The sequence below is a fragment of the Moschus berezovskii genome, chromosome 8 (genome assembly GCF_049115385.1).
Source record: "Moschus berezovskii isolate FMDL1 chromosome 8, NW_MosBer_1.0, whole genome shotgun sequence".
Taxonomy (NCBI): Eukaryota; Metazoa; Chordata; class Mammalia; order Artiodactyla; family Moschidae; genus Moschus; species Moschus berezovskii.
This window is the reverse complement of record NC_142467.1, coordinates 72147217-72168224: the sequence shown is the minus strand read 5'-3', so window position 1 is coordinate 72168224 and position 21008 is coordinate 72147217. Positions and strand designations below refer to the sequence as shown.

At 41.5% G+C, this 21008-nt stretch overlaps 1 protein-coding gene across 1 annotated transcript; it reads left to right on the top strand.

Moving 5' to 3' along the window:
* The first annotated feature begins 19781 nt into the window (after window positions 1–19781).
* Window positions 19782–20729, top strand: LOC129558253 (olfactory receptor 2V2). Its single transcript, XM_055429223.1, has one exon. The coding sequence runs from the start codon at window positions 19782–19784 to the stop codon at window positions 20727–20729; it is 948 nt and encodes a 315-aa protein (XP_055285198.1).
* The last annotated feature ends 279 nt before the right edge of the window (window positions 20730–21008 follow it).

The window sequence follows — 21008 nt, the reverse complement described above, 5'->3', positions numbered from 1 at the left end:
CACATCTTTATTCATCAGTTAATGAACATTTAGGTTGCTTCCATCTCTTGGTTATTGTAAACAGTGCTGCAGTAAACACTGGGGTGTCTGTATTGTTTCAAACCATATTTTTCCCCAGATATACACCAAAGAGTGAAATTGCTGGATCATATGGCATCTCTATTTTTAGTTTTTTAAGGAACTTCCATACTGTTCTCCACAGTAGCTAAATCAATTTACATTCCCACTAGCAATTCAAAAGTGTTCTCTTTTCTCTGCACCCTCTCCAGCATTTATTGTTTATAGGTTTTTTGATGATGGACATTCTGACTGGTGTGAGGTGATATCTCAATGAAGTTTTGATTTGAATATCTCTAATAATTGGCAATGTTGAACATCTTTTCATTGGCCTCTTGGCCATTTGAATGTCTTTTTTAGAGAAATGTCTAAAAAAGATCTTCTGCCCATTCTTTGATTGGGTTGTTTGCTTTTTGGCTACTGAACCAGCTATTTGCAAATTTTGGAGACTAATCACTAGTCCATAGCAACATTTGCAAATGTTTTCATGGTTTTATTTCTGGTCTTTCTATCCTGTTCCATTGATCTATGTTTCTGTTTTTGTGGCAGTAGCATACTGTTTTGATGACTGTAGCTTTGTAGAATAGTCTGACATCAAGGAGCCTGATTCCTCCAGCTCTATTTTTCTTTCTCAAGATTTCCAAGTCTGTTAGAGGTCTTATGTTTCTGCATACAAATTTTAAGATTTTTTGTTCTAGTTCTGTGAAAAATGCCCTTGGTAGTTTGAGAAGAGTTGTGTTGAATCTGTACATTGCTTTGGATAGTATAGCCATTTTGACAATATTGATTCTTCCATTCCAAGAACATGGTATATCTTTCCATCTGTTTTGGGTTGTCTTTGATTTCTTTCATCAGTGTCTTATAGTTTTTGAGTACAGGTATTTTGTATCCTTAGAGAAGTTTATCCTAGGTATTTTGTTCTTTTTCATGTGGTGGTAAGTGGGGTTGTCTCTTCTCTTTCTGATCTTTTGTTGTTAGTGTACAGAAGTGCAACAGAATTTTGTGTATTAATTTTGTTTCCTACAACTTTGTTTCTTTTATAACTTGTTAGTATCTTGTTGAGGATTTTTCATCCATGTTCATCAGTGATATTGCCTGTAATTTTCTGTTTTGTGATAATTTTGTCTGGCTTTGGTATCAGGTTAATGGTGGTGTCATAGAATGAGCTTGGGAATGTTCCTTCCTCTGAAAATTTTTGGAAAAATTTGAGAAGGATAGGAAGGATAAAAGAAAAACGAAAAAGGGAGGAGAGTAGTAACTGCTCTAATTCAACTGCTTAATAGCCAATGTGCTGAAAATCAATTTGCTAAAACCCAATTTTCTTCTCTGTTCCCAGGTCTTCCTGCCTCTTCTTGGAACATCACCCTCAGTATAGGAGCTAGAAGCAAGAGAAGAAAAAGGGGTACATTTTTTAAAGCTATAACAAAGACACTGCTTTGAAGAACCCAGAAGAAAGGAGAGCAGTTACCCTACAGGAGACTGAACCAAACCTACTTTGTAGCATTGGCGGGTCCACTGCAGAGGCATTGGTTGGCTCTGGCTCACCAAGGGGACAAAGTCACTGGCAGCAGAAATCCTAGGAAACACCCATTGGCATGAGCCCTCCTAGAGGCCATTTCCATTAGCCCTACATAGAGCCTGTAAACTCCAGGACTAGGTTACCTCAGGTCAAGCAACTAAAAGGGAGAAAATACAGCCCCACCCATCAGCAAACCAGTGAATCAAAGTTTTACTGAGCACTACCCTGACCACCAGAGGAAAAACCAGTTCTACCCATAGCCAGACCCTACCACTAGGAAGCTTACACAAGCCTGTTAGATAGACTCATCCACCAGAGGGCAGACAGCAGAAGCAAGAACTACATTCCTGACGCCTCCAGGAGGAAAACCACACTCATAGAAAGCTAATTGAAATGAAAATGCATAGAATTATGTCCCAGATGAAGGAACAAGATAAACCCCCGACAAGCAAAAGTTAAGAAAATTCAATAATATATTAAAGGATCGTACGCCATGATCAAGGGGGGATTTATCACAGCAATGCAAGAATTCTTCAATATCTGCAAAACAATCAGTGTGGTATACAATATCAACAAACTGAATAATAAAAGTATATGATCACCTCAGCACAGAGAAGACCCTGTGAGGAGGTAGCAGGAGGCAGTCATTTGCAAGCCAAGGGGATGCTTCAGAAGACGCCAGACCTGCAGATTCCTGAATTTTGGACTCCTTGCTTCCAAAACTGGAATGGAATCTTATATTTACTATAATGCTAATGAAAGATACTTATAAAAATAAGTAAAAGGACAAAGAGTGAAGGCAGTGAGACGAAACAAGTGCACATAAACACTGCGACGCAAAGGGCGGGCACAGGGAGTCAAAACTAGTACACACTAGCCCCAGTTTGGCACAGACCAGCCCGGGGAGATGAAACAGGTGTACACAGCCCTGCAACACAGAGGGTGAGGTTAGGGGGCTGAGGGAAGCCCACACAAGTCGTTGTAACGCAGGATACACACAAGCATCTACCTAGCAAGTTTCAGCCAGCAGCTCAGGGCAGGATAGAGGAATAGAAGCATCAGCAATGATTCCCAAGGACAAGTAGGGGACTGGTGGCACTGCAGTTTTGCTGAGAGAGCCACTTTGAAGCAGCTGCGGAAATAGATGTGCCTAACACCCTGAAACCTAGAACGACTTACCCAAACCTAGAACCCATAGACACTCCAAAACCTACTACTGGACACTGCACTGCCCTTTAGAGAGATGAGATTCAGCTCTGTCAACCAGAACACAGGCACAAGCTCTGCCAACCAGGAAAACATGACAGGACACTAACCCAACACCATCCACAGAGGCAGACTCCATAACCAAGAACTATGACTTTGAAAACCCATTAAAAATTTTTTTTCCTTTTTCATTTTTTTCTTTTTCTTTCTTTTTTTTTTTTTTCTCTTATAAATCACACTGTTTATTCCAACATACTCCACTTTCACACTAGCATTTAGCATTGCTGTGGAGTTTTCCTTTGTTTTTCTTGTTATTGAAAAAAAATTCATTTTAAGATTCTTTCTTCTTATAAATCACACTGCTTATTCCCCAACATATTTCCACCATCACATTAGCTTTTTCAGATGCTATGGAGTTTTCCTTGTTAAAAAAAAATCATTTTAAGATTTTTTTAATTTTTCTTATAAATCACACAGTTTATTCCCCCTACATATTTCCACCTCCATATTAGCCTTTTGCAGTGCTGTGGAGTTTTCCTCTTTGTGTTTCTTGTCAAAAAAGGCAAGAAAAAAAAATCATTTTAGGTTTTTTTTCTTTTTTTCTCTTTCTCACTTTTTCTTTTTTCTTGATGAGTGTTTTGCATTTTGTCTTGGATATATTCAACTGCTTTTCCCACTGTTCTTTACCAGCTGTAGCTATTCCTGAATATATGTAAGTCTTTTCCACACGTTTATTCATCTTTGTTTTTCTATTTTTTCTTTTCTCTTTTTTATTTTTTTAATCCTTTCCTCCAGCCCTTCCTTTTCTCTTTTCCCTCCCTTCTCCTTTTTTTTCTCTTTTTTTATTCTCCCTTTTTTCCTTCACTCTTTCTTCTTTCACCAAGTAAGTTAAATTATTGTACTCTCTATGCTATATTCCCCAGTTGGCCTGCTGCTCATGCTCAGATTTACAGATTGAGCATTAGCTAACTCTGCTTTCAATTTGTGGATATCATCTCAGGTTTCCCCTTGCTCACCAAGTTAATCTCCTGTACTCTTTTCTTTAGAATGCTTTGGTTATAACTGTATGTGTAGAAGAGTGTGTGCATATGTCCCACTATTTCTGTAATTACCTACTTGATCTCCTCCCACTAGAACACAAGCACAAGTCACCCCCAACAAGAAATCAACACAAACCACCCAACCAACATATCCCTCCAAGGGAAAAAATTAAAAGAAGAAGTAATACAACCCTAATGCCTGGGAAAAGGAGACCTCAAGTGGAGCAAGTTAACAAAAAAAAAAAGATGATGAAAAGACAGAGAAATACAACACAGATGAAAGAGCAAGGTAGAAACTCACAAGACCAAATGGACAAAGAGGAAATGAGTAATCTCCTTGAAAGAGAATTCAGAATAAAGATAGTAAAGATGCTCTGAAGACTTGAAAATGGAATGGAGAAAATGCAAGAAGCATATAACACAGTTAAATACATTTAACACAATCACCAAGGACATAGAAGAAATAAAGAATAAGCAAACTGAGATGAATAACACAATTGCTGAAATTAAAAATATTCTAGAAGGAACAATAGCAGAATAATTGAGGCACAGGAACAGATAAGTAAGCTGGAGGATAGAATGGTAGAAATAACTTCTGAAGAGCAGCATGAAGGGAAAGGAATGAAAAGAATTGAGGAAAGCCTCAGAGACCTTTGGGACAATATTAAATGCACCAATATTCAAGTTATAGGGGTCCCAAAAGAAGAAGAACAAAAGAAAGGCACTGAGAAAATTTTTGAAGAAATTATAGTTGAAAATTTCCCCAACATGGGAAAGGAAATAGTCAAGTCCAAAAAGTGCAGAGAGTCCCCTACAGGTTAAACCCAAGGAGAAACACATTGAGACACATATTAATCAAGCTAACAGATATTAAGCACAAAGAAAGAATATTAAAAGCAGCAAGGGAAAGCAACAAGTAACATACAAGGGAAAACCCATATGATTAACAGCAGATCTTTCAGCAGAAATTCTACAGGTCAGAAGGGAATGGCAGGATATATTTAAAGTACTGAAAGAGAAAAACCTACAACCACAATTTCTATACCAGGCAAAGATCTCATTCAAAATTGGTGGAGATGGAGAAATCTAAAGCTTTACGGACAAGCAGAAATTAAGAAAATTCAGCACCACCAAACCAGCATTGCAACAAATACTAAAGGGACTTACACAGCCAGTAAACACAAGAGAAAGGAAACCTACAAAACAAACAAAAACAAACCCAAAATAATCAATAAAATGCCAATAGGAACATATGTATCAATAATTACCTTAAATGTAAATAGATTAAGTGCACCAACCAAATGATACAGATGCAGTTCAGTTCAGTTCAGTCACTCAGTCATGTCCAACTCTTTGTGACCCCATGGACCGCAGCACACCAGGCATTCCTGTCCATCACCAACTCCTGGAGTCTACTCAAACTCATGTCCATTGAGTCAGTGATGGCATCCAACCATCTCATCCTCTGTTGTATCCTTCTCCTCCCACCTTCAATCTTTTGCAGCATCAGGGTCTTTTCAAATGAGTCAGCTCTTTGCATCAGGTGGCCAAAGTATTGGAGTTTCAGCTTCAACATCAGTCCTTCCAATAAACACCCAGGACTGATCTTCTTTAGGATGAACTGGTTGGATCTCCTTGCAGTCCAAAGGACTCTCAAAAGTCTTCTTCAACACCACAGTTCAAAAGCATCAGTTCTTTGGTGCTCAACTTTATTTACAAAGCAACAATGGAGCTGCAGATATAGAGAACAGACTTATGGACATGGGCCAGGGTGGGGCAGGGAGAAGAAGGAGAGGGTGGGACAAATGGAGAGAATAACATGGAAGCATATACACTGCTGCTGCTGCTAAGTCACTTTAGTCGTGTCCGACTCTATGCGACCCCATAGACGGCAGCCCACCAGGCTCCCCCATCCCTGGGATTCTCCAGGTAAGAACACTGGAGTGGGTTGCCATTTCCTTCTCCAATTCATGAAAGGGAAAAGTGAAAGTGAAGTCGCTCAGTCGTGTCCGACTCTTAGCGACCCCATGGACTGCAGCCCACCAGGCTCCTCCATCCATGGGATTTTCCAGGCAGAAGTACTGGAGTGGGGTGCCATTGCCTTCTCCAAGCATATACACTACCATGTGTAAAATAGATAACCAATGGGAATTTGCTGTATGACTCAAAGAATGCAACCAAGCCTCTGTAATAACCTAGAAGGGTGGGAAGCGGTAGGGGGTGGGAGGACGGTTCAAGAAAGAAGGGACATGTGTTGACCCATGGCTGACTCATGTTGATGTATGGCAGAGGCCAGCTCAACATTGCGAAGCAAATTTCCTTCAATTAGCAACAAATAAGTTTGCGGGGGGAGAAAAAAATCCTCAAACAATATCTGCCGGAGAGAGTACAGAGAGAAGGTAGCCCTCCTACACAGTTGTTGGGAATGTAATTGGTATAGCCACTCTGGAAAACAATATGGAATTTCCTTAACAGGCTAAAAATAAAGCTACCATATGATTCAGCAATCCCACTCCCAGGCATATATCTGGAGACAAACACAGTCTGAAAGGATACATGGACCCCAGGGTTTACTGCAGCACTGTTTATAACAACCAAGACTTGGAAGCAACCTAATCATCCATCGACAGAGGAATGGATAAAGAAGTTGTGGTACATGTATACAATGGAATATTATTCAGCCATCAAAAAGAATGAAATAACACAATTTGCAGCAGAGTGGATGGACCTAGAGATTGTCATCCTGAGTGAAGTATGAAGAACAGAGAAGACAGAGGAGCAGAAACATCATATGACATCCATTATAAGCAGAATCCAAAAAGACGTGTTACAAATGAACTTACTTACCAAATAAAAACAGTCTCACAAGACTTAGAGAATGAACTTATGGTTGCCAGAAGGAAGGATGGGAGAAGGGATAGTTAGGGAGTTTGGGATGGACATTGCTGTATCTAAAATGGATAAGCAGTTTATGGTCATACCACCCTGAATGCACTGGGTCTCATCTAAATTGGATATTAACAAGGACCTATTGTATACACAATAAACTGTGGAACATTCTGAAAGAGATGGGAATCCCAGACCACCTGACCTGCCTCTTGAGAAACCTGTATGCAGGTCAGGAAGCAACAGTTAGAACCGGTCATGGAACAACAGACTGGTTCCAAATAGGAAAAGGAGTGCGTCAAGGTTGTATATTGTCACCTTGCTTATTTAACTTATATGCAGAGTACATCATGAGGAACGCTGGGCTGGAAGAAGCACAAACTGGAATCAAGATTGCTGGGAGAAATATCAATAACCTCAGATATGCAGATGACACTACCCTTATGGCAGAAAGTGAAGAGGAACTCAAAAGCCTCTTGATGAAAGTGAAAGAGGAGAGTGAAAAGGTTGGCTTGAAGCTCAACATTCAGAAAACAAAGATCATGGCATCTGGTCCCATCACTTCATGGGAAATAGATGGAAAAACAGTGGAAACAGTGTCAGACTTTGTTTTTTTGGGCTCCAAAATCACTGCAGATGCTGATTGCAGCCATGAAATTAAAAGACGCTTGCTCCTTGGAAGGAAAGTTATGACCAACCTTGATAGTATATTAAAAAGCAGAGACATTACTTTGCCGACCAAGGTCTGTCTAGTCAAGGCAATGGTTTTTCCCGTGGTCATGTATGGATGTGAGAGTTGGACTGTGAAGAAGGCTGATCGCCGAAGAATCGATGCTTTTGAACTGTGGTGTTGGAGAAGACTCTTGAGAGTCCCTTATACTGCAAGGAGATCCAACCAGTCCATTCTAAAGGAGATCAATCCTGGATGTTCATTGGAGGGACTGATGCTAAAGCTGAAACTCCAATACTTTGGCCACCTCATGAGACGAGTTGACTCACTGGAAAAGACTCTGATGCTGGGAAAGGTTGGGGGCGGGAGGAGAAGGGGACGACGGAGAATGAGATGGCTGGATGGCATCACCGACTCTGTGGACATGAGTTTGAGTGTACTCCGGGAGTTGGTGATGGACAGGGAGGCCTGGCGTGCTGTGATTCATGGGGTCGCGGAGAGTCGGACACGACTGAGCGACTGAACTGAACTGAACTGATTGTATAGAACCGGGAACTCTACTCAATGTTATGTGGCAGGCTGGATAGAAGGGGAGCTCGTGGGAGAATGGATACATGTATCTGTATGACTGAGTCCCTTTGCTGTCCACCTGAAACTATCATAACATTGTTACTTGGCTATATTCCAATACAAAATAAAAAGTTTTTTTTAAAAAAATATGGTCTCATCTTATCAATAACTGATGCCATGCGTGGACCAAGCCTTGTGGTTCCTATTACAATTGCAACACGTCCTTCAGCAATAACTGTCAGGAAAATTTTCTCTATTTGAGAAAATAGAGGTTTTATTACTTATACAACACACATGGGAACACACAGCAAGGCAGGATATAGAGAAAGAGGGACAGTGCACAGGCCTAGGGTCCTGCTCTTATTGGGGTAAAAAGTATGGGCCTAAGGCTTTAGGGGCTCATTCTTTATTAGTTAATTTAAACAGAAGACTATTAACTTAAGTCACACAAAGAGAAAAAAACAAGCAGCCCAAATGACCAATTATTGAAATCAACCAGGATTTCTAAAACAAAGGCACCTCAGAGGGGAGAGGCTGCCTGGCTCTGGCTCTTTATCTGGCAGTGTAGCTGGCAATGTGTTCATTCCATACAGTCCTCTTTGAAGTAGATGCCTTGGCAATCGAAGCTTAACTCAGACACTTGCATTACAGAAAAAGAAGAAAAACCACAAACAGTCAAAATAACCAGTGTCAGAACTTATAATACAGACACCTAACAGTATAAAGATTTAAAAGAAATAGTTTTTAAAAATTTTAAAAAGAAACAAATAGCTTTGGTAAATTAGCCATTTGACAGGTGAATTGCCACCATATCAGCCAGTGAGAAAATGAACTATTTCTACAGGACATGAAGCCAAAAATAGAGTTGCTATAAAATTTATTGTCCAGGGACTTCCCTGGTGGTCCAGTGATTAAGAATCCACCTTCCAATGCAGAGGACGCAGGTTCAATCCCTCGTCAGGGAACTAAGATTTCAGATGCAACTAAGCCTGTGAGATAACTACTGAGCCCACATGCTCTAGAGCTTACATGCCACAGCCAGAGAGAAGCCCATGGCCTGCAATGAAAGATCCTGCAAGCTGCAAGGAAGGTACCACATGTCCCAACTAAGACCCAATGCAGCTAAATAAACAGATAAAATTTTAAAAATTTGTCATCCAACCTGGGACGCTCCTGAGAGTGAAAGGAAGTGCTATCCATGATTATACTGGGATGACAGGCATAATAACCAGACCACACTGAAGAGCACTGAGATTAGAGAAACTTCTGACAGGGTTTGGGAAGACATTCAACAACTCCCATGTCATCATCTGATTCTCTCAAAGGTGAGTGCTTTTCTTTTCCTCCCACCAGAAGGGCAGGGTTATGTTCAGTTTCCACCTTTGATTCAAGCACAACATCTCACCCAGTACTGTGTATATCATAGGCCTCTGGTAGATACAGACTGGCTTTAGAGGTCAGGTAAAGGACAGGTAGAGACCCCATGTAGATCCTGGAGGTCACTGAGGAACCACTGAAACGTGCCTGTGGTGGGGAAAGAGTATCAGGAAACTTGTTCAACTTCCTGTACCCTGACCCTTCTGTGCCCCTCTCATGACTGAGTTTCATCACACTGTCCCACTGGCCCTTCTTCTGAGCCTGTCCCCAAGCTCCCTGTTTAGTTTTCTTTAATTGTAAGCTTGGGAGCTTCTGTTCCAGGGCTGGAGTATGTGGGCTCTCCTGGGACTTCACAGTTTTACTTTCCTCACTCAGGTTCAATGTTAAGTGCTTCATGGGCAGTGGAAGACAGTTCTGCAAGCCAGCCTGGGTGTCAGCCCATGGAAGGTGGACAGGATTCAGAGAGTGAGTTCAGATACACAGATCCTGACTGTTTCCATCTACCCACCACTGTCTTCTTGACTAAGTTCACTTTCTCCATATCTCTTTTCGTTAAGAGGAAGCTATTGTCTGTCTGAGCCCCAGTCTGAGCTAGAGAGTCACAGGGAGTCTGCAGGTGACGTGGAAACCCACAGCCTGGCTGAGAGGTTGGTGGGGGCTGAGGAAGGAGGTCAGAACTGGGGGGCTCCTCTCTGTCCTCTCTGACTCAGTAAGTGCAAACCACGGAAGGAGAATGAAATAATTTTCATGCTGGAATTGACTCCACATAGTGTGTGCTGAGTTTGTTTTCCTCCAGGGAACCCAGTTAAAGGTGAGTGAGGGTCTTTTTCCTGTTACCTCCTTCTCTCCTTGAAATATCTATTATAACTGCTGTTCATTTATGCATTTCTATTTATCATCAGTTTCTCTTTCTACTATTTTCTGTCTTTATTAGTTTTTATTTTCTTTTTGGAAGATGAGGGGATAGGCATATACCTTCCAGTGTTATGTCCCTTCTCATTCTTTCTTCTAATCTTATCGTTTGATCTACTTCTCCCTTTTTCCCAACTTAACATCTCATTAGTTTTTTCCTGTTTCTCTCTGTCTGGTTTGAGGGGCACAGTGATGAGCTGAAGAGTTTTCTAAAGCAGGGAGACAAAAGATGAGTGGAGATAGATGCAGGTAAAAGGGTAGGGAGGAGAAGGGATATAGAGTCACTTTCAATGGCACCCCACTCCAGTACTCTTGCCTGGAAAATCCCATGGATGAAGGAGCCTGGTAGGCTGCGGTCCATGGGGTCGCTAAGAGTCGGACACGACTGAGCAACTTCACTTTACCCAAAAGGTGACTTGCTTCATTATGTCATTTCTAGGGAGATAAATGAAGCCACTACCCAAACACCCAGAGAAAGGAATGATGTTATGGTGTAAGAAATGAGCATGTGAGATGCCAGAAAAATTTCTTGAATTGTTTTGCATAATACAATTAATCATTCAACAAATATGTGCTGAGAACAAAATATATGCCAGGTATTGTCCTAAGAGCCAGAGATCCTACCATAAGCAAAAGTGGCAACAGGGAATACAGGTTCTAGTTGGGAAATTAAGAGTGTCCCAAATACATGTGAATTAAATGTAGCATGCAAGATGGTGTTTAATGCAATGAGAAACACAAGGCAGGGAAACAAAGAGAAGGAATAAAGAATTTCAACTCGAAATAGATGTGGGAAAAGGTCTGGCTAAGATGGTGAAGAGCACATAAGGGAACAAGGTGGAGTATATCTGGAAAGAACTTTCTTTGAGGAGATAAAAGGAAGCCTTGCATACACTTACTCTGCGGATGTGCCTATAAGAAGGTGGAGGAATAGGATGGGAAGACCACTTTCTCCCCCACAAATTCATCAAAAAATCATTTGAATGCTGAGCAACTTCCACAAAACTACTTCTGAACACTGGCGGAGGACACCAGGCACCCAGAAAGGCAGCCCATTCTCTTAGAAAGAAGGTAGGACAAAATATAAAAGACAAAAAGAGAGACAATAGAGTCGGGGATGGAGACCTGTCCTGGGGAGGGAGTTGTGAAGGAGGAGAAGTTTTCACACAGTAGGAAACCCTCACACAGGTGGGTTTGTGGGAAGTTTTGGAATCTCAGAAGGCAACATAACTGGGGAAACACACACACACACACATACACACAGAATACATGCCAGACTGCAATTGCAGAAAAGAGAACTTTCCTGCAAAAGGCTGTAACCTAACAACCTAACGCACAGCCTGGCCTGCTCACGGAACAAAGGATTGAGCGAATACCAAAGGAGAGCTAGCTGGCTGCATACCAGCCCCTCCCCACGCTGCTCCAGTCTCAGCACCAGAGATGGCATATTCCACCAAACTATGAACAGGCTCCCAGTTGCTAACCACGTCTTCCTGAGATCCTCAGTGGCCACAGGACTGGAAAAGGTCAGTTTTCATTCCAATCTGAAAAAAAAAGGCAATGCCAAATAATGTCCAAACTACCGCACAATTGCACTCATCTCACACGCTAGCAAATTAATGCTCAAAATTCTCCAAGCCAGGCTTCAACATTATGTGAACTGTGAGCTTCCAGATGTTCAACCTGGATTTAGAAAAGGCAGAGGAACCAGAGATCAAATTGCCAACACCCATTGGATGATCAGGAAAGCAACAGAATTGTAGAAAAACATCGACTTCTGCTTTATTGACTATACCAAAGCCTTTGACTGTGTGGATCACAACAAACTGTGCAAAATTCTTAAAGAGATGGGAATACCAGACCACCTGACCTGCCTCCTGAGAAATCTGTATGCAGGTCAAGAAGCAATAGTTACAAATGGACATGGATCAACAGACTGGCTCCAAATCAGGAAAGGAGTACATCAAGGCTGTATATTGTCACCCTGCTTCTTTAACTTCTTTGAAGAGTACATTATGTGAAATGCTGGGTTGGAGGAAGCACAAGCTGGAATCAAGATTTCCGGGAGAAATATCAATAACTTCAGATATGCAGATGACACTACCTTTATGGCAGAAAGTGAAGAACTAAAGAGCTTCTTGATGAAAGTCAAAGAGGACAGTGAAAAAGTTGGCTTAAAACTCAGCATTCAGAAAACTAAGATCATGACAGCCAGTCCCATCACTTCATGGCAAATAGATGGGGAAACAATGGAAACAGGGACAGACTTTAATTTTGGGGGCTCCAAAATCACTGCAGATGGTGACTATAGCCATGAAATTTAAAGACACTTGCTCCTTGGAAGGAAATCTGTGACCAACCTAGACAGCATATTAAAAAGCAGAGACATTACTTGACCAACAAAGGTCCATCTAGTCAAAGCTATGGTTTTTCCAGTAGTCATGTATGGATGTGAGAGCTGGACTATAAAGAAAGCCGAGCGCCAAAGAATTGATGCTTTTGAACTGTGGTGTTGGAGAAGACTCTTGAGAGTCCCTTGGACTGCAAGGAGATCCAACCAGTGCATCCTAAAGGAAATCAGTCCTGAATATTCATTGGAAGCCTGGTGCTGAAGCTGAAACTCCAATACTTTGGCCACCTGATGTGAAGAGCTGACTCACTGGAAAAGACCCTGATGATGGGAAAGATTGGAGGAGGAGGAGAAGGTGTTGACAGATGATGAGACGGTTGAATGTCAAACTGATGTGATGGACATGAGTTTGAGTAGGTTCTGGGACTTGCTGATGGACAGGGAAGCCTGGCATGCTGCAGTCCCTGGGGTTGCAGAGAGTTGGACACGACTGAGTGACTGAACTGAACTGAAGTCTGTGGTAGGAACAGAAGGGAGGCCAGTGAAACCTCAGCAGAGGGAACCCAGGGAGAGAAGAATGAAAGGTTTGGGTAGTGGAGGGGCCCAGCCATATGAAAGTCTTGCTTAATTCTTCAGGCATTTTGTTTTTTATTCTTAGGGAGTTGTCTTCACCTCAGTGCTATAGAGACCAGTGGCAAACAGACAGAATTGGGGCAAGGAAGGAATGGGAAGGCAAATCCAGTTAGGGGCCATTTCCATTTCCACTGTAGGGGAGCAGTGATGATGATGTGTCCAGGTGGGACAAGCAGGAGTGAGAAATGGTCCGGCATGGGCGTATTTTGGAAGAAGAACCAGGAGTTTCTGATGTTGGGATGTGTGTGAGAGGAGGAGAGGAATTAAGGATACATTGTGTTTTCCCTAGGATACACTGTGCTTTCCCAGATCTTTCATGAACTGATCTGGGAAGAGTGCTTCTCCAGGGGAGACCGAGGGCTCAGGTTGATCACTTTAGGCAGGATAAACCCACTGGACTTCGAAGAAAGATGTTCGAAGTCAATATAAGAATCAGAGTTCAAGTGAGCCCTCTAGGATAGAGAGATAAATGTCATTAACCAACTCTATAGTACTGTACTGGGGGCAGGAAGAAGAGGTGTTGGTGCACCTTGTTGAAAGTACATGTAGCTGAATGTCTCTGCTCACTGTGGGTAGAGCTGAGCATCCTCAGCACAGGACTTCAGCTATAAAGTCTGGGTGGGAGCTGTGGGGTGGGGGAGACATGACTTTTCAGTTTGTTGGTTAAGTTTGATATAGCCAAGACCAACTAATGGCTGATGGAACAGCAATTTGTTCCTGTAAAATCTGCCCCCACCCCACAAAACATGCTCAAGTGTAGCCAATCAAATAATTTCTTTGCCTTTCTTCTGCTTTTAAAAAATATCTATTTATTTTGCTGTGCTGGGTTTTAGCTGCTGCACACAAAATCTTCCTTGCAGCATGTGGGATTTTTCATTGCAGCCCACAGGCTTCCCTCTAGCTGTGGCACATGGGTGCACAGGCTTCAGAGTGCACAGACTCAGTAGTTGTGGCATGTGGGCTTTCTAGTTGTGGTGCATGGGCTCTGGTGTGCATGGTTCTGCAGTTGTGGAGTGGAGACTTAGTTGCCCATGTCAGGTGGGATCTTAGTTCCCCAACTAGGGATCAAACTTGTGTCCCCTGCATTGGAAGGCAGATATTTAACCACTATGCCACCAGGGAATTCCTTCTTCTGCTTTTTCTCTATAAAATTCTTTTTACTGATTCCTATCGATGGAGCACTCCTAACTGCTTCTGGTTTGGCACTGCCTGATTGGAATTGATTTTTTGCTCCAATAAACTCTTAAAAAATTTAGTATGCCACAGTTTATCTTTTAGAAAAATAAGTGAATATACCATAACTTATAGTTAAGTTCCTGGATGTTATTGTTAGCAAGGACACCTGGGCATGTCTTCCTGGGCATGAGTCACATATGCTCCCTCCTCTATGGACACAGTTTAGCAACCTGCCTCCCTGGTCATGGATCTGAGCAGGTCCATCTTAGTTTAGGAAATCATCCTGGGTCTTTGCACAAAGAGCACATCCCATGGAGTCTTCTTGGTTTGTCTTTACACTGAGGTAAGGTAGATGGGGATGGTCTTGGTCCCTGTCTCCTGTACAATGTCACGAACCTCTGTCCAGAGTTCATCAGGCACTCTATCTATCAGATCTAATCCCTTAAATCTATTTCTCACTTCCACTATATAATCATAAGGGATTTGATTTAGGTCATATCTGAAAGGTCTAGTGGTTTTCCCTACTTTCTTCAATTTAAGTCTGAATTTGGCAATAAGGAGTTCATGATCTGAGCCACAGTCAGCTCCTGGTCTTGTTTTTGCTGACTGTATAGAGCTTCTCCATCTTTGGCTGCAAAGAATATAATCAATTACTCCTTGGAAGGAAAGTTATGACCAACCTAGATAGCATATTAAGAAGCAGAGACATTACTTTGCCAACCAAGGTCCGTCTAGTCAAGGTTATGGTTTTTCCCGTGGTCATGTATGGATGTGAGAGTTGGACTGTGAAGAAAGCTGATCGCCGAAGAATTGATGCTTTTGAACTGTGGTACCAGAGAAGACTCTTGAGAGTCCCTTGGATTTCAAGGAGATCCAACCAGTCCATTCTAGAGGAGATCAATCCTGGGTGTTCATTGGAAGGACTGATGCTAAAGCTGAAACTCCAATACTTTGGCCACCTCATGTGACGAGTTGACTCACTGGAAAAGAGTCTGATGCTGGGAGGGATTGGAGGCAGGAGGAGAAGGGGATGACAGAGAATGAGATGGCTGGATGGCATCACCGACTCGACAGACATGAGTTTGAGTGAACTCCAGGAGTTGGTGATGGACAGGGAGGCCTGGCGTGCTGTGATTCATGGGGTTGCAAAGAGTTGGACACGACTGAGCGACTGAACTGAACTGAACTGAAGGTAAATGGATATACCCTTCATAAATGTCTCCTAAAGGTGACTATTGTGAATTTGAAGAGAGCATACTTGTCATTTGTAAATATCTGAAAATACTAATTATGTTATCTTTCACTCTTCCTCAGAGAAAGGTATCTAGTAGCGAACACCTGGTACATTCAGATCATTCATTGCATGCTCTGAATACAGTGGTAACACAAGGGGGGAAAGTAGAGGGCAGCTATAAAAAGCAAGCGTGCATGCTAAGTTGCTTCAGTCATGTTCAACTATTTGCGACCCCATGGACTGTAGCCCGTGGCTCCTCTGTCCATGGGATTATTCAGGCAAGAATACTGGAATGGGTAGTCATTTCCTCCTCCAAGGGATCTTCCTGACCCAGGGATTGAACCCGCATCTCTTCTGTCCTGCATTGACAGGTGGGTACTTTACTACTAGCACCACCTGGGAGCCCAAAAAGCAAGTATCTCCATTAAACGGAAATCAACAGCACCTGGAGAGTGATTCAATCTGAAGCCCATTGGGCATCCAGCATGGGTTATTTTGCACTTGAGTAATTGGGATGGTAGGTGTCATTTTAAATAAATATGAAAAAAAGATAAGATATTACCTTTCTGGGGTATGTACATAAGAATTAATGCTAAGTTGTTTTCTGTTTCTTGTTTGTCAGCAAGAACTGTAATTGCATAAGTTCTGTAGGGAATTGAGAGTTTGGCTCGAAGGCTAGGTCTGGGTCTTGGGAAGGGTGTCTGAGAGCCAGTGAAGATTTTGTTGTCATTTGGAAAGACAGGCAGGCAGATGAATTCTCTGGTTTCTCTCCCTCAGCCTTATGATCATCGTTGCCCTCTGCCCAGGTCTTTACCTGAGTTTCACAGGCTGAGAACTGTAATTTAATTTTCAACTAGGTATAGGGAATTCTGGGCTTCCAAGGTGGTTCAGTGGAAAAGAATTAATCCGCTAATGCTGGAGACTTGGGTTCCATCCCTGGGTTGGGAGGATCCCCTGGAGAAGGAAATGGCTACCCACTCCAGTATTCTTGCCTGGGAAATCCCATGGACAAAGGAGCCTTGTGGGCTAGAGTCCACAGAGTCGCAAGAGTAGGACATGACTTAGCTACTAAACAACAATCACCATAGGGAATTCTATTTATATTTATACTAACCAACTCATAAGACAGGAACTTAACTATGTTATCATATATTCACCTGTTTTGCTAAAAGTTTCTCTGGTGGCTCAGATCATAAAGAATCTGCCTGCAATGCGGGAGATGCAGGTTTGATCCCTGGGTCAGGAAGATCCTCTGGAGAAGGGAATGTCTACCCACTCCAGTATTCTTGCCTGAAGAATTCCATGGATAGAAAGGGCTGGAAGGCTACAGACTGTGAGTCAGACAATTTATTTGAGCAAAATTCAATTCAAATCAGGCAGTGCCAAAGCAGAAGTGGTTAGGCATGCTCTGTAGACAGGAACCAGCAGGAAGACTTTTATAGTGTAAAAGCAGAAGAAAAGCAAAGAAATATAATTGGCTGTACTTAAACATTTGGCTTATTGGAAAAGCCTAGTTACTGTTTGTGTTTGGTTGTCCTTAGGTTTTGATTTCTTAACCTCAAAATATTTAGAAGCTTAGATTTTTGTTTGCTTCATAGACTACTAAGGCCACTCAGTCTAACAGCCTCCCTGCCTTATTAGTTTAATGATGATGAGAGCTATATTTGACAGGAAACCAGTACTACTTTTGAGCAAAAAATCTTCAAATATTAAATGTCCATATTATGGATCAGAAGGCTATAGAATGAGCCAAGAATTAGAGAAAAAAGGAATTGGAAGCTCATAACTAAGAATTTCCCCAAGACAAGGTAACTTGCCCTTCTAAGAATATTTTTGCACAAGAACAGTGTGAGGTGATATAAACTTTCCAGAACTTATATTATAAAGGCCCATTCTTAAGTCTTGGTTCCACATTTTCTAACCTTGCAACTTCAGGCAATCTAGCCAACTCCAGAATCTCAATTTTCTCATCTATAAATGAGGGTCTATCATTAAAAACATACCACTCTACCTTCATTGCAGGATCGCTGTGAGAGCAAATGAAACATGAATGTGAGCACTGTGGGGTGCAACAGATGAATTTATTTTTATGGATTGTGTACTGCCTGACACTAGAACCAGGCAGAGAGACCTCTTCTCATCCAATGAGAGATAGACAAACAAACTTAACATCCTTGATTCTTTGTTCTCTAGGCAAATTACAAATCACCATATTTCTTAATGATGAGATCAATTGTTAAAATTAATGAATCCAGTCTATTTATATCAACGGTTAAAATTTGAGGTGGAATGTGAATGGTTATGTTACACAACCTCTAAGATGGTCTCAATGATATTCATACCCTGTGTGTCTTTCTCCCAGTAACTGGGGGCTGGATTTAATGACTCACTAATAATGAACAGAATTCAGCAGAGCTCATGGGATGTCATTTCCAATACTTGGTTATAAAACTATGGCTTCTATCTAGGGTGCTTGTGCTCTCACCCTCTCTTGCACCACTCACCCTGGAAGAAGTCAACTGCCATGCTGTGAAGCAGCCCTGTGAAAAGGGAGCAAGGCCTGACACAGCCACGTGAGAGACCTTGGAGTAGAACCTCCTCCACACATGTCTTGAGAAGACTACAGCCTGGCTAACCGTTTCAGGGTAACCTCATGTGAAACTTTTTATGTCAGAGACAACTAAGTTGCACCCTCACTTCTGGCCCACGGAAACTGTGAAATAATAATTGTTTCCTATATTATTTCAAGTTGTAAATTTAGAGTTATTTGCTACATGGCACTAGACAGTTAATACAAATTTATCTCTTTTTTTTTTCTTATTTAATTCAGTGTCGACTGTAGTACTTGGATACTGATTATTATTTTTCTTTTTTATTTTAATTGGAGGCTAATTAGTTTACAATATTGTATTGCTTTTGCCATACATTGACATGAATCCGCCCCAGGTGTACATAAAGAGAAAATTCTGTACTGCTTTGCTACTGGTATAGCCATGAAAATGCCTGCCTTGGATGTACAGCCCTGGATGGACAAAGCAACAGGTGGTATTTGAAAGTGACTAATAGCCTAGAGGGGTGGGATGGGTGGGAGGTGGGAAGGAGGTTCAAGAGGGAGGAAAACATATATATACATATAGCTGGTTCATGCTGATGTTATCCTCCAATTAAAAATAAATAAATTTTTTAAAAAGAAGGTGACTGATGAGAGAGAAGAGGGTGAAATCTAAAAGCTGGAAATGACTTTGAAAATGAAGACAAGGTTATCCTGGTGAGAAATGAGGACAACAAAGTTGTGGTCAGAATATTATAATACTTTTCATTCAGTTGCTTATAATCAGTTATTTTATTTCCCTTGGGTTCAGATATTGTCATTATCATCAAGGCAGTGTTGTGTTCTTAAATATGCACAATTTTTATTTCTTGATTTGAAATTTGTCAGTGTAAAATCAGGACATGTCTCTAGTTCCCTTCCATATAACATATTTAGAAAAAAAAATCCTGTCCAAAATCAAGAGAAATCCAATTTTATTTGATGTGCTCCAAATAAATTATTAGGAATTTTATCAGACTGTGAATAAATGGTTCGATCCATGCTGAAGACATTAATTATAAAGATTTTACAAGAAAGCTCTTGGATTTCTACTGAGGATAACTGAGGGTATTACTTTGAATTTTTATCAGCCAACTTTTATCAAGGCCCTGATTCTGGGGTTATTTTAAAAATCTCATTGCAACTGAAGACCACACTTTTTTTATTATTATTATTGAAGTATAGTTGCTGTACAATATTATGTAAATTACAGGTGTACAGTATAGTGATTCACAATTTTTAAAGATTATATCCATTGGTAGTTATTATAAAATATTGGCTATATTTCCATGTTGCACAATCTATCCTTGTAGTTTATTTTATACCTATAGTTTGTACTTTTCACTTTCCTACCCCTATACTGCCCCTCTTCCCTTCTCTCTCCCCACCGGTAACCACTAGTTTATTCTCTATATCTAAGACCTCATTGTTCTTTTGAGGTTTGGGCACCAATCATTTCTTTTCCCCATTGGTCTTATGACTTTTCTGCCAATAAAGATATGTCAGTCAATTCAATAATTTTTGTCTGTGTTCTCAGGTGACCAGGAACATCAGCTGAGCCATGGAGATATGGTTGAATCAATCATCCACAGATGACTTTGTCCTCTTGGGCATCTTTTCCCACGGTTCCACTGACCTTTGTCTTTTCTCAGCAGTCATGATGGTCTTCATAGTGGCCCTCTGTGGGAATGTCCTCCTCATCTTCCTCATCTTCATGGATCCTCAACTTCATACACCCATGTACTTCTTCCTTAGTCAGCTCTCCCTCATGGATCTCATGTTGGTTTGCACCAATGTGCCCAAGATGGCAACCAACTTCCTGTCTGGCAGGAAGTACATCTCCTTTGTGGGTTGTGGCATACAAATTGGCCTTTTTGTCTGTCTTGTGGGCTCTGAAGGGCTCTTGCTAGGACTCATGGCTTATGACCGGTATGTGGCCATTAGCCACCCACTTCACTATCCCATCCTTATGAGTCACAGGGTCTGTCTCCAAATTGTTGGGAGCTCCTGGGCCTTTGGGATAATAGATGGTTTGATCCAGATGGTGGTAGTAATGACATTTCCATACTGTGGCTTGAGGGAGGTGGACCACTTCTTTTGTGAGATGTTATCCTTGTTAAAGCTGGCCTGTATAGACACATCCATTTTTGAGAATGTGATATTTGCTTGCTGTGTATTCATGCTGTTTCTTCCTTTCTCCATCATTGTGGCCTCCTATACTCGTATCCTGAGAACTGTGCTCCACATGCATTCTTCTCAGGCTGTCAGAAAGGCTCTCGCCACCTGTTCCTCCCACCTGACAGCTGTGTTCCTCTTCTATGGGGCAGCCATGTTCATCTACCTGAGACCTAAGCGCTACCGGGCCCCAAGCCATGACAAGGTGGTCTCTGTCTTCTACACAGTCCTTACTCCTATGCTGAACCCCCTCATTTATAGCTTAAGAAATCGGGAGGTGATGGGAGCCATGAGAAAAGGGCTGGACCATTGCAGGATTGTCAACCAGCACTGAAGAGTTAGGGTATTTTGTGCCTAACTCTGCCACTCCTTGCTTTGTTACATACATTTTCTATCTTGGTTTTCTCATTAATAATGAGGCTCTTGACCCTGAAGTTTTCAGGTGGTATCTTTTAAACTCGAAAGTAATACTTTCTATCTCTGGTAAAACACCAGCTTCCCACTTCTCAATCTTTTTGGATTAATTTTTTTTTTTTGGAGAATACATTGAAATGAAGTGAAGAACTTTGTAAGCTCAAGTATTGTGTATAAGTAGGCTCTGGGTATTTAAAAC

Coding starts and splice junctions, on each gene's coding strand:
- LOC129558253 (XM_055429223.1), top strand. CDS start 19,782: ATGGAGATATGGTTGAATCAATCATCCACAGATGACTTTGTCCTCTTG.